This window comes from Mastomys coucha, unplaced genomic scaffold (genome assembly GCF_008632895.1).
Source record: "Mastomys coucha isolate ucsf_1 unplaced genomic scaffold, UCSF_Mcou_1 pScaffold18, whole genome shotgun sequence".
Lineage (NCBI taxonomy): Eukaryota > Metazoa > Chordata > Mammalia > Rodentia > Muridae > Mastomys > Mastomys coucha.
The window spans coordinates 88,264,112-88,276,706 of record NW_022196900.1 but is presented as its reverse complement, the minus strand read 5'-3'; the positions used below and the strand labels follow the sequence as shown (position 1 = coordinate 88,276,706).

The 12,595-nt window shown below is 40.9% G+C and overlaps 1 protein-coding gene across 17 annotated transcripts in view; it reads left to right on the top strand.

Moving 5' to 3' along the window:
• Epb41 (erythrocyte membrane protein band 4.1) overlaps nucleotides 1–12,595 on the top strand; it is a 161,321-nt gene that overhangs the window by 117,174 nt on the left and 31,552 nt on the right. For 9 of the 17 annotated variants that reach the window (XM_031378882.1, XM_031378881.1, XM_031378888.1 and 6 more), the window contains 4 exons: nucleotides 2,418–2,474; nucleotides 2,643–2,684; nucleotides 3,554–3,616; nucleotides 8,359–8,535. In XM_031378882.1, the coding sequence (XP_031234742.1) occupies nucleotides 2,418–2,474; nucleotides 2,643–2,684; nucleotides 3,554–3,616; nucleotides 8,359–8,535 (339 nt within the window). Of the gene's footprint in view, nucleotides 1–2,417; nucleotides 2,475–2,642; nucleotides 2,685–3,553; nucleotides 3,617–8,358; nucleotides 8,536–10,582; nucleotides 10,634–12,595 lie in introns of all 17 variants that reach the window. The other 8 variants (XM_031378883.1, XM_031378895.1, XM_031378892.1 and 5 more) reach the window with 4 other exon arrangements.

Genomic DNA, 12,595 nt, shown 5'->3' with positions numbered 1-12,595 from the left:
GGGGGGGGGGGGGGGAGGTATCTCCCTGGATGGCTAAGACACTGCTGGCCTTCTGCTATCTCACTAGTTTTCCTTTTGCCCACAAAGCATGCAAGTACTTCAAAAATAAGTTTCTTTTGCTTTTGAAACTTTGGCAAAATGAAATGGGGTTTGCATGTTTCTCAGGCTAGCCTTGAATGCCTGCAGTCAAGAACCCCTCTACCTTAATCTTCCTAATAGCTGGGACTGTAGGTATGTGTCATTGCTCTTCTCTTTTGGCCTCAATTCTTTTTTTTTTTTTTTTTTTTTTTTTTTTTTTTTTTTTTTTTTTTTTTTATGCACTTGTATTTGGCCTGTATGTATGTCTGTGTGAGGGAGTTGGATCCACTGGAACTTAATTACAGACAATTGTGAGCCAATGAGGCAATTGAACCCTGGTCCTCTGGAAGAGCTCCCAACTGCTAAGCCATCTCTCCAGCCCCATAGCTCTAACTTTTTTTTTCCTTTTTATTTATTCTTCCGTCATTACATCCTGACTGCAGTGCCCCCTTCCCCCTTCCCCCAAGCCTCACCCCCAGCCCCTCCTTCCCTTTTTTCTTAGACCCACCTCCCCACCTCCTCTCAGAAAAAAGCATGACTCTCAGGGACATCAATCAAATATGGTATAGCGAGCTACAATAAGACCAGGCACATAGTATCATGTGAAGGCTGGATGATTGACCTTAGTTCTTAAACTGAAGCGGTGGCTCTCCATTTTCTGCTGCTAGATTATTAAGGACCCAAAAGACACATTGTTTAAACAAGGAACTTAAGCTCTATGAAATAATTTAAAACTAGCATTTGCAGAGTATATATAATTCTATGAAGACATTATGTCTGTTTTAAGTTGGGCATGATGGCACATGTCTGTAACTCCTGGGAAGGAGTTGGAGGCCAGCCCAGGCTTCATAGTAAAACTCTGTCTCAAAAACAAACAAACTGGAAACCGAGACATTATCTCTATTCTATTACTGAAGAAAAGTTAAGCTCAGACAATTGAATTAACTTGCTAACTGGGATCTAGAACAGAGACAACCCAATTATTAATTACTCCTGGTACTTCAAAAGTGTCCTGGCTGGATGGGCATATGTATTTGGCCATATGGCAGAATCTAGTATTATCTAATATTCTTTTATATTCAACCTAGAGAAAGTAGCACAGAGACATTGTTCTTTATAAAGCAACACTCTATAAAGTGCTGCTTTATGCCAGTTAAAGGACGAGGTCAAAATCACAAGTTGATGAGGTTCTGTGAAAAATGAGTAAGATAATAAAACTGTTTAACCCTTAGAAAAGACAAGTCAGTCTCTAAATTTGAAATACACAGTGCAGTACTCACTGTACGGCCTTTCCTCGGCATAATCGGGCTTTTAAATAAGTACTCCAGTCTCTGAATATAAAATGGTTATTTCTAGCTGTATTCTAAAGATACACACAGCATCCTTGGGATAGTATTCTTCTGCTACTACTAAGGATGAATCCTGCCCGCCTGCCAAGCATGTGGGTTCCTAGAGAGGAGACTGCAGTGAGGTGGAAGGTAGTTGCATGAGTGGGTTACAATTTGCATGTAATTTATTTTGATGTTCTCTTTCGATGAACTGAAGAGTAAACTGTCTCCTTAAACGTACTGATCAACTAACAGTCTTTTGTGTTTACATATTTGGTGTCTTGTGTGCTTTATTACATGTGTCTTTACTATAACAATTATCTATTTGTTTCTATCATGTATATTACCCATTTATATCTTTATTTGTAAATCTGTTATTAAATATGATTTAAAGTACTGGTAGGTGGGGCAGATAACTGGGTGGATAGATTGTTCACCTGAGAATCCTCAGAACCTCAGGAGCACTTGGGTCTGTAAACTCCAAACACCCCTTCTGAGAGAAGCAGGGGAGAACCAGGAGAATACACATACGCCTCAGTGGACGAGAGAGACCCCGTCTTAAACAAGGTAGATGGTGAGGGCTGGCACCTGAGATTGTCTTCTGACCTCCATGAGAGTGCTGTGATGTATGTGCGTGTACACACGCGCACGCACACGCACACGCACACGCACACACACACACACTTCTAGGTTATAAACAAGAACATACAACTTAGTATTAAGTCTAGATTACTGCTTTTGTAAGTACCTTTTTTATAAATAAGCATTAAAAATGACCTTTTATCAATAGGATGATTAACTCCGTTTTCTTTTTTGGTAATTTGGCCACCTATACTACCTCTTCAGCCTTGAAACTCTCATGATGAACTATCAGATGGTACTGGGAATAAAACCTTCCCTGTTGTGGTCATCATTTTCAGTATATTTCACCCCCAGCCTCAGGAAGGAGCTTAACTATCCATGGAAGCCCACTAACCTAAAATGTTTCACTATTTTATTTCTTAAATGTAGGTGGAAAAAAACCACACCGAGGTCACAGTACCTACCTCAAATGGTGACCAAACACAGGTTTGTGCCAAGAGGCCACTTGTTCCTTTCCCATCCCCCACCCCACCCCCTGTCACTTTTTAATACTCCCTGTTCCTCTTTACCTTAAAAATAAATAAAAGGTTCAAATAAACTTCAACGAGCCAATATTTTATCTTTTTTTTTCTTTATTGAATTGTGGCAAAACAGAAGCGTGCAGAAAAAGGTGAAGATCTGATAAGAATGAGGAAGGTTAGCCTATTTTTGCTTTCACAGCTAGGCCAACATTTCACCCATGTCCGTTTCAGTGTATTAAAAAGACAGTGGTCCAGCCTTTGATTCTTCTTCATCAGAAATTACCCCGAGAGAGGCAGTATGTGGGGAACCATCAACAGTATAGTTGGGATGTGTATTTATACACAGGCACACACACAAACACACACAGAAATTAGACCCTTAGACTATTTTTGGACAGGTTTTATCCAGGTAAGCTTTCAGTATTTAAGTATTTCAATGAAATGCAATGTGCAGGCCAGATCTCTCTTCCAGGCTCAGATGTGACAAGACCTTTCCCAGTGTCATCATATTAGTACACCTATCTGCATCCTGTACACATTTGTCACAAAAGCCACCATAGCAGGAACTTCCAGCACTAACTGTGCATTAACTGCTGCGTGCTTATTTCCCAGCCTCGGAGTGGGATGAACCAGCTCTTACTGTACTTGTTAGCTGATTAAATCCAGAACACTGTAGACATTCAGATACAGAGTGTTCAGACCTTTTAGAGTTATATATTACTTTAAGATAATATTCAAATAGTTCAATTTCAAATAACAGCATATTGTGTTAGAAGCAATGAAGCAGGAACACTGTCTATTTAAATACCATCGTCATGGCTTTCCATCGTTTGCAAACAAGGTCATCCATTCCCTCTGGTAACCATGCTCTCTGTGTCCTTGTGTTTCTGTGACCATTTCATGTTGGCATTTGCTGCATTGCACACATTTACTTTTAATTGTTTTTTGTTTGTTTGTTTGTTTGCCAATTTGCAGTTTGTTTTCCCGCAAGAACAACATTTTAATTTTTTTATGCTTCTGTTTTTCTCCCTTTCGTTTTCACAGAAAAAGAGAGAGAGACTAGATGGTGAAAACATTTATATCAGACATAGCAATTTAATGTTGGAGGTTTGTATGAACTTGAAGCTTATTTCAGTTGGTGGCCTGGAACCTTCCGCATTCTGTGCTGACCCCTTCACTCTGCACTGCGTTTGGGTGTGCATGTCACTGCATGAGAGGTGTTTAGGTTTAAAGTGCTTTTGCATGTTGGTAAACGTGAAGATAAGCAGTCACCGCTCCTAACCTTTAGTTTGCATCTCTCATACTCTAGAGAAATATATGATTGGAGCTGCCTCTCCCGTTCATGGTTCTGCTGTTTTACTCCCTTTCAGAACATGCAAATAGCATTGCTAAAAGTTTCTTGAATTTTCCAAGAGCATAAACTATCAATGTCCCAAGAAACAAATTTGCACTGTTTTTGCCCCCTGAATTGAGAAGAGTATTTAAAAAAAGAAAAAAAAAAAAGAGAGAAGTAATCGCAATTAACATGGGCTTCCGCATTGAAGAGAGCAAAAGTTCCTGAAGAAAGAAAGGTTAGGAGGGAGCCTCGCTTTTGAGGGGTGATTACTGCAGGCTTAACTCTGAAAGCACGCTCGAGCAGGATTTTTACTTTTAAGATGAAAACACTGGAGCTAAGGAGTTTAAAAAGTTCCTCCAAGGCTGCAGAGTTGATAAGCTGGTAAAGCTGGAATCTGACTGAGGAGTTTTAGGGTTTCAAGGACCCTTCCCAGAAAGAGTAGTGTGTATGCCTCCTAAAGCCCTTTTTCTATTACATTCGATAGTGACCAGATTTTTACCTCAGTTTTTCCTTTCCTAGTCTGGAGCTCCACAGTGGGTATGAAAGGTAAAACCAACTTGGAGATTAAAGAAACTCCATGAGAAAAATTAAGGAAATTGGAATTATTCTCTGTGGAAGAAAGTGGGATCAGTGTAATCTAACTAGAAGGGGAAGACTACATTATATAACAATCAAGGCAGAACCAAAAGAAATGAGTATAAACTACATCAGGGGTGTAGCTTCCCTGGGGAGGATGGATAACAGTGTGGGGTGCTGAGGGGGAGAGAGAGGAAGAGCGGCACCATAGCTGCAAGCTAGGAGAAAACCTGTAGGAGATAAACCTTGCTCTGCTGCAGGGGATCTACTCTAAGTCAGGCGAGGTCTCTAGGAAGTAAGCACTTCAGTGGTCTCCTTGCCTCGGCCTCCTGCATGTGGGCATTGCAGGTGTGAGCCACTGAATCCGGTGAGATAGCATGCAGCTGAGAGCCGAGAAAAGAGCCTTGCATTAAATATCTCCAATGTGAACATTTGAGGAAACTTTAAAAAGTAGCCCTCTGGCCAGGCAGGGAGACTGAGAAGGAAGATCAGGGGTCAAGGTCATTCTCAGCTCTATATTTGAAGGCCAGTCTGGACTACAGGAGACCTAGTCTCAAAAAAAAAAAAATACATATATATGTATGTATATATGTGTGTGTATATGTATATGTATATATACACACACATATATACATACATATACCAATATATGGCCTGTAAGGATTATTTATTCTCTTGTCACTAGCTATATTTTGAATATTTGCTATATAAGGCACTTTAATACAAATATTAAAAATTATGGATGACCTTCTTTAATTGTGTACTGAATGATGGCACAATGCCAAGGACTTTTCATCTGTTTGTCTCATATAACATAAAACCTCTATGGTCAGACTCTTCTATATTTCAAACTTGGAAACTGGATCACTGTCTTAGCCTGTATCTAAGACCTGAGACCTTTTTTGTGGGGAGACTAGTAAGGACAGACATGTCCAGAGACCTTCTCCATGTAGTGTCTCCCCGCTGCGAGTAGTCCCTGAACCTGCCATCCAGAGACCTCTGTGTCCCATCTCCCTGCTGCAAGTAGTCCCTGAACCTGCCGTGCCAATCATATATTTGTCATTTCTTCCATGAGGTGTGCTGTGGCTTCTGAGACTCACAAAATTCCTCTGTCATGTGTGTTTTCTTCTGTGGCATTTTACTGAGAGCCCTGAGAAGGGATATTTTTAATAAGTGTGTGTTTGAAATTTAAAACTACTAACTGCCTTTTGAGAACATTTTACATTTAATGAAGTGTTTGGTTTTATTGCTGCTAAAATCCTAAGATGACAGGCCTTAAAAATTATCTAACCTGAATATAACCTGGCATAATTTGACCATCATTCCTTAGTTATTGTAAAAAGTGACCCCAAGGAAGTTCTCTCAAGTTCTCTGTTGCTCTGGAGGGTTTTTTTTTTTTTTTTAAGCATCCCTCCCACCTTCCCTTATCACACCCCCACTAATGCTTTGTTCTGGCACAAATAAGGTCGAGTTCATTTTTAGATCTACCGCCTCCTCCTCCATCTCCCAGAGAGAACCTGTAGCGAATGTCTGTGACAAATTCTATCTGGAGCAGGTCCCTTTGAGATCTTAATTCTATTCTGTGCCCCCACAGGTTTCCAATAAAACGGCTAAGAGGGATGGAGAGAGCTCTCTCAGAAGCTACCTGTCTTATTAAAAATATATTTTCTCAGGTTCCCAACCAATCAAAAGCTAGGCAAGAAGAGTCACAAATCAGCAAGCTCAGTTCAGGCTGGGTCTGAATTATGTTTATCCCAGTATCTCACGGTCAGTTTTGTTTTGCCTTGCTCGCACTTTTAATCATCCCAAATGTGTTAGGTTGTTCTTGACCCAATCAGATTTAACATCAAGCGAAGAGCAGGGTCACAGACTCTCACATGCCTGACGGGTCTCAGCTGCACAGCTCAAGGCTTGACACTTGAGCTTGTGCACGCTTATCTTCCTTGCTTTCAGCTGTACCACAGGCTTTCCCCCGGAGAAGCTCATGTTCTTAAGATAGGCTCACATTTCTTCTTAGTGAGAGATGCTAGTTACAGGGAGCTACAGTTACCTTTTGCGGTTAGTTTTTTCTTTGCTCTCAAAGCAAATACACACAGGTCAGTCTTGCAAAAATAGAAAGAGAGAGAGTAGTTAGTTCATGAGTTTCTGAAGGAGTGGCCTCAGAATCCAGATGTTATGTGAGTCCCTGGGTTTTGTATTGTTTTCTCCTAGATAGGAATTTGGACAAACTTTTATTTAGTTTAGGTCTTTCTTCCCTGCAGGGAAGAAAAAAAAAAAAACTTGATCCAAAAAAATTTCGTATTGTTTTTGTTTTCCTAAGTGAAATTATTTCCCCGCAATGCCAAAAATAGACAAATCCCAAAGTTCGCACAGCATGCCAGGGATCTATTTGGCATTATGCTTTTCTTTAATACTATGCTGCCCTAGTGGGAAGTAAACACAAGATTGTATTATAGCTGCAGGCTCTAGCTATTGTGACCTGAAACTCAAACTTTTGTAGTTATTATATGTGTAGTTATATATGTGTATTGTTAGACAAAGAGCATTTGAGTCTTTGTCTTCAAGTTAAATTTATCAGACTCATTTTGGTCTGATGCCTCTTGTAAAAAAATTTTTACCTATCTCTTTAACAACAACAAAAAAAATCTGTATATTGTCTTAGCCTCTGCTTTATTAGCCTTAGTTTTGACTGTCTCTCCTAGAGTGTTACCTTGAAAAGCCTTTCATCTATTAGGCAACCTCCAGTTGCCTAGTATTCAAAGTGCTGAAACAATTGGATTGTTTTAAATTATCAAGGAGATATATGAGACTCTACTGACAGACACTGGATGTCTTTTGTGAGTGGTGCTGGCTTTTAAAGCCAGGGCCCTGTGCTTAATAACAAGCACTCTTATCACTGAGCCACTCCCCCAGTATAGATCCCAGTAAGGCCCTATTTTGCATTGTATTAAGAGAAGTGAAACTGGAAACCACAGGGTTTTTATATTGTAGGAAAAACACTGGAAAAAAAATAGGGGTAATAGCTTAGTTGTAAAAGTGTGAAGACCTAAGTTTAATCCCCAAAGCATATGTAAAAGTGCTGGGCATGGTGGTGCCCACTTGGGGTAGTGAGCACCAGAGCATCCCTGTACCCTGGTGGCTAGCCAGCCTAGCCCTTGGTAAACTCCAGGTCAGTGAGATGCCCTGCTTCCAAACAGATGGACAATGTTTCTATCTCCAGAGGAATACCTGAGGTTGTCCTCTGACCTGACTTGGATATGCATGCACACATACAGGTGAATGATTTAAAACAACAACAAAAAATCTTTAAAGTAATTTTATTTATCTATTTTTAGAGATAGTAACAGTTGACTTTGGAAGTCTGGACATAAAACATTTAGTAATAAATTCTTGAATCAAAACAGGCCTTAATAATAGAGAAGCAAGCGTATTACAGTGAGGGAGGAATTCTCAATTGCAGCTCACCAAGGACAGCAGCTAGTGGAAGCTGAGGTCATTCACCATGTCCCTCATGCATCAGTTTCCCTATTGCTATCTCCATCCTGCCTGAGCTGAGCCTAAATCAGCTCTCCTCGAGCTGAGGCTAGTGAGATGGTTGTATTGCCTGCTCGGGATGAGGAGGTGGCCATCTGGGCTTGCATCTTGGTGGAAGAGGAGACACGGTTAAGGGGCAAGCACTTCACGGGCAACTTAACTACAGGAGCTATGGGTCTATGGTGCTTCACTGCTTCCAAGTACAGCACTTTGTTTAAAAAAAGAAAAAGGCAAAGAAATGTACAGTGTTGTATATTTACAATCTAAATGCAAAATACGGGCCAGCAACGCCTGTCCTGAGTATGGTGTTTTCTACCAGGGCCCACTCTCTGTTGCGTTGCCCTAGGTGTATTTTTTGCCCCAATTACTTATTGTTTTGTGTCTTTACCCTTTTTAACTGTAGGACTTAGACAAGAGTCAAGAGGAGATCAAAAAGCATCATGCCAGCATCAGTGAACTGAAAAAGAACTTTATGGAATCGGTACCCGAACCACGGCCCAGTGAGTGGGACAAGCGTTTGTCCACACACTCGCCCTTCCGGACTCTTAACATCAATGGGCAAGTCCCTACAGGAGATGGAGTGAGTACTGTGTCCACGACAGTGAGTCTGAGTGCGATAAGTATGTTAATTGTGTGTGTTAATAGTTGGGACCTGAAAGTTTAGAGCTGAAATTTGGCTTTGGTGCCTTGACAGTTTGTGGCTGCTCTAAGACACTCCTGATCATGTAGGTAGCTTGGTTCAGTTGTAGGAGTCCTTTAGAATGAGTAGTGCATGTCTAGGCTCTGGGAAATGCTCAAAGCTGCCTGCTCCTAGCTAGTTTGTGTTTATAAACTAACTCCATGCCAGTAAAGCTTTGTTTATATTCAAAAAGTGCCTTCCCGGACCAGAGAGTTTGCTAATCTTAGTAAGGTCACAGTTGGGAGTACATCTTTTTAAAACTTTATTTGAACATTTGTACAACTTAGAAATGTCTGGAATGATGGCTCACAGTTATATAAGAAACAAAAGAGGCCCTGAAGCCAGAGAATGTAGAACATTCGATTTTAGAAAAACAACTTATGACTGATCTTGCGTAACATCAAACCTTCAGCCAGCTGTTTTATGAGACAGTTACGATCAGAAGAGGCCAGAGGCAACTTTCAGGGTCTGTTCTCGATTATTGTTGCCATTTCCCACCTTGGAAACCCTGCTACAGAATAAATAAATCTGTTTAAAAGGAGTATCTTGTCAAATTTACATCTAAAACGTCTTTATCTTTAGCCAGTATGCCATCTATATAAACGGTCACCATAACTTAGTGACTGATGTAATGGTGTGCTCACTTTGGCCCCCAAACAGTAGCAGCTCTAGTTGAGAAAGGCAAAGCAATATCTCTGATAAAATCCTGAGCTTACCAGGAACCTACCTGCAGGTTCAGTCCTGGTGGGGCTGAGGCAGAAGGATCATCTGAGTATAGGATTTTGAGGCTGAACCAGATGTAGACTCTTTCTCAAAACAAAACAAAAATTGGGTTTAAAAATTTTTTTTAGGATTCTTGGTAATCTATCCAGATATATCATTTATTATTTAGTTTCTAGAACTTCAGACAGGGATAAAAACTCTTCCAAGAATACCTTTTGTAGTTTTTAAATTTGGATTAAAATTAGCGAACAGTTTCACAAGTGAGGTAGGAGACTACCTCTGTAACAGACATCTGAATAGCTGCCAGAGTGGTTGGATAGATTCAGTTGTTGGTTTTGTGTGCTAAGTCTATAGTATGTACTTTGAACTGGTAAAATAACCCTTCTTTCTGGGTAAGATCATTACTCTGAAAGGGAGATAACTCATTTTGATGAAGACTCATAGAAATAAGACTCATAAAGGTCCAAGGATAGTTGTGGTTTGAATTAACTGAGAGGATCTGGCCAACCAAAGCCTAATAAATGCTCTGAACAAGCTATTGGCCTTGTTGGGCCTGTTTATAGACTAGAGGATCTTAAATGTCCTTGCTTACCTGGTGGTCTTCATGTGACTTGCTCGTTGCTATCTCATCTATTAATATCACACATACACACACACACACACACACACTATAACTGCATATTTTTCTTGAAGTTCTGACTTGAACTCTGAAGTAACTTGAAAAAGTAACTTGATGCTTTCTTGAATGGCATTGATCAATTTGTATTGGTCTCCATTTTCAGAAAATAGCTTATGTCTTTGAATAGAAACCCTTTAGAAATTATCTGAGGGCTGGCTTAGGGGTGCCAGTACCATTTTTTGAACTTGAAAGAAATGACTTCTTATAAACTCGAATTGATCCATGAGAAGTGCTCAGATAATCTTAGCTTTATGCACACACATGTAGGTGCGTGCATACACACACACACACACACACACACACACATACACTCCCTCTGAATGAATGAAGGAATAAATAATTCTACTGTCTTAATCTCTTGTGCCTGGACAACTCCACTCCCTGGCATACCTTGCTGTGTTTAGGCTAACATGTCTGCTCTCTGGGGGAACCTCTCCTACTATGGTTAGGCTAACGTGTCTGCTCTCTGGGGGACCTCTCCTGCCTTTGGCAGCTTTATCGTTGCATTGCAAGGCAACTGAACTTATATAATTTGTGTATGACCAGGTGAAGAAAACTTCTATCCTCCCCCCGGAAAGAAAGGTTGGTGGGCCAGAGGTAACGCGGCTGCTGTGACTGTGCTGCTGTTCATGCAGAACTTGCTCTTGTCATGGCACTAACCAGAGCACCCAGACTCAACCACAGTGGCTGAATCATGTTTTCTTTTGGCTACACTGTAAATTCACACCCACAGCCTTTGCCTCACACACGTGTCCACTGCTGCAGCATCTGCAGTCCTCAGTTTGCTTATTTCAGCGCATGGCTGGTTGAAAAAGCTGCATGAAGTTGTTAATGTGTACTCAGAGAGAAAATGAATTTAATTATACCCTATTCTTTTTATGTTGTCTTTCTTCTCCCACCTTATCTTCATTTAAAAATCATTATAATTTTGCATCCTGTCTTTCCTTTTATTCTTTTTGCTGACCAGCCCCCTAGCTACTTTATCCCTGATACATATCACTTAGGGGTGTGCAAAGAACCAGTATTCAGCTTCCAGACCGACCAGAGAAGGCTAGCCCAACTAAAGGAGCTCAGAGCCAAGTTTTTCCTCTCATAGATACCATCTACCTTGACCATGGATAGCAGAATACAGAGATGCAGGGGAGAAAAAGTCCAGGTTGAACAATTGGGGAGTGGGGGAGACTCCCTTAAAAGTTATCAAAAGTATTTGCTAAGTATATAAACCTTCATGATGATCATAACCATTTCAGTCAGGGTTCCCAGGCTGTGCAATCATTGAGGTCTTGTGGGGCTCTATTTGCCTTTCTCGTTCTTCTCTGTGGCTGCCCCCACCCCAGGGTAGACCCTGGAGACACATTATACAATTTATAATTTTGATCTTATCTTGTAGTCTTTACTTCTATTCCACTGAGCAAAATCGAATTCTCATACTGAGCTACTGCAGTCAGAGTCTTTTTCAAAGAGAAGAAAATTGCTCTTTATATTCTGCCATTCTATTTGTTAGTAAAAGTAACTCCATTCACGACAAGCAGAATGCTTTGTTATCAATGATGCATCGATGATTGGCGGCACCAAAGCAGTTAAAAATGACCTGGAATCCATATGTGGAAAAACATTCATGCATGAATAGCCTCAATAAATGACAGAGAGGGGAAGCCAGTGACTGCTTGAACTCCCAAGTGTTCCAACACTGATTTATTCCAAACACTAAATTTTAATTTAGTCACATAGTTAAACCTGCAGGGTAAATTGCCAAAGTAGAGAGGAGCTAGAACATCGAGAGCATCCAGAAGATCTTCCAACACCTTTGCACATCCCCAAGTATCACTCTTAAGCATTTTCCATCTGTCATTTTGTTCATCTCTGTCTTTCTTGATCTTCTACTGTGAAAGCAGACACAGGAACGTGCTCTGTTAGTACAGGGTGAAGAGAACAGTAAAAGGCCAGAGAGATCCACTGAGAGAACCTTGCCCCAGCGAGAAAATGAAGAGAGTGCTCCCAAGGTTTCTATTCCAATCCCCGAGGAACACAAGGCTCTCAAAAAGTGCCACCTCTACTCTAGTGCTTTTCCGTCTCCTCGTATTCCTTTCATGATGTCTTTCCTCCTGGTTCTTGCCCTGGCTGTTTGGTGGTTGATCTTTCTGTAATTGGAAAACAGGGTGCTCATCTGACATGTCAAAGACTAAAACCACCGAACTCTGTCTCTGGCTTCGAATGTGTAACTGCCCACGTCATGCCTTGGATCTTGAGCGTTCACTGTCAGAGGGACCTCTGAAGGTTCTTCTTCCTGTCACTAATAAAATGTGAATCTCTGCAGAGTGTACACTGTGAGGAAAAAGGAGTAGCGATGGATTGGCCAGCCAGTGCTCCTACCCCAAAGTTAACTCATTTAGGCAAATCAGACGGAGGTGCATGGCAGGTGGTACCCACCCCAAAGCTACGGTGCATGCTCTTACTGTTGACCTGCTATGTCCTCCCTTCTCAGTGTCTCAGACTGGGACACTCTGAAAAAAATTTGATGGACTATTTTCCCAGTCCTCTATAGCCACTTTCGTGGCA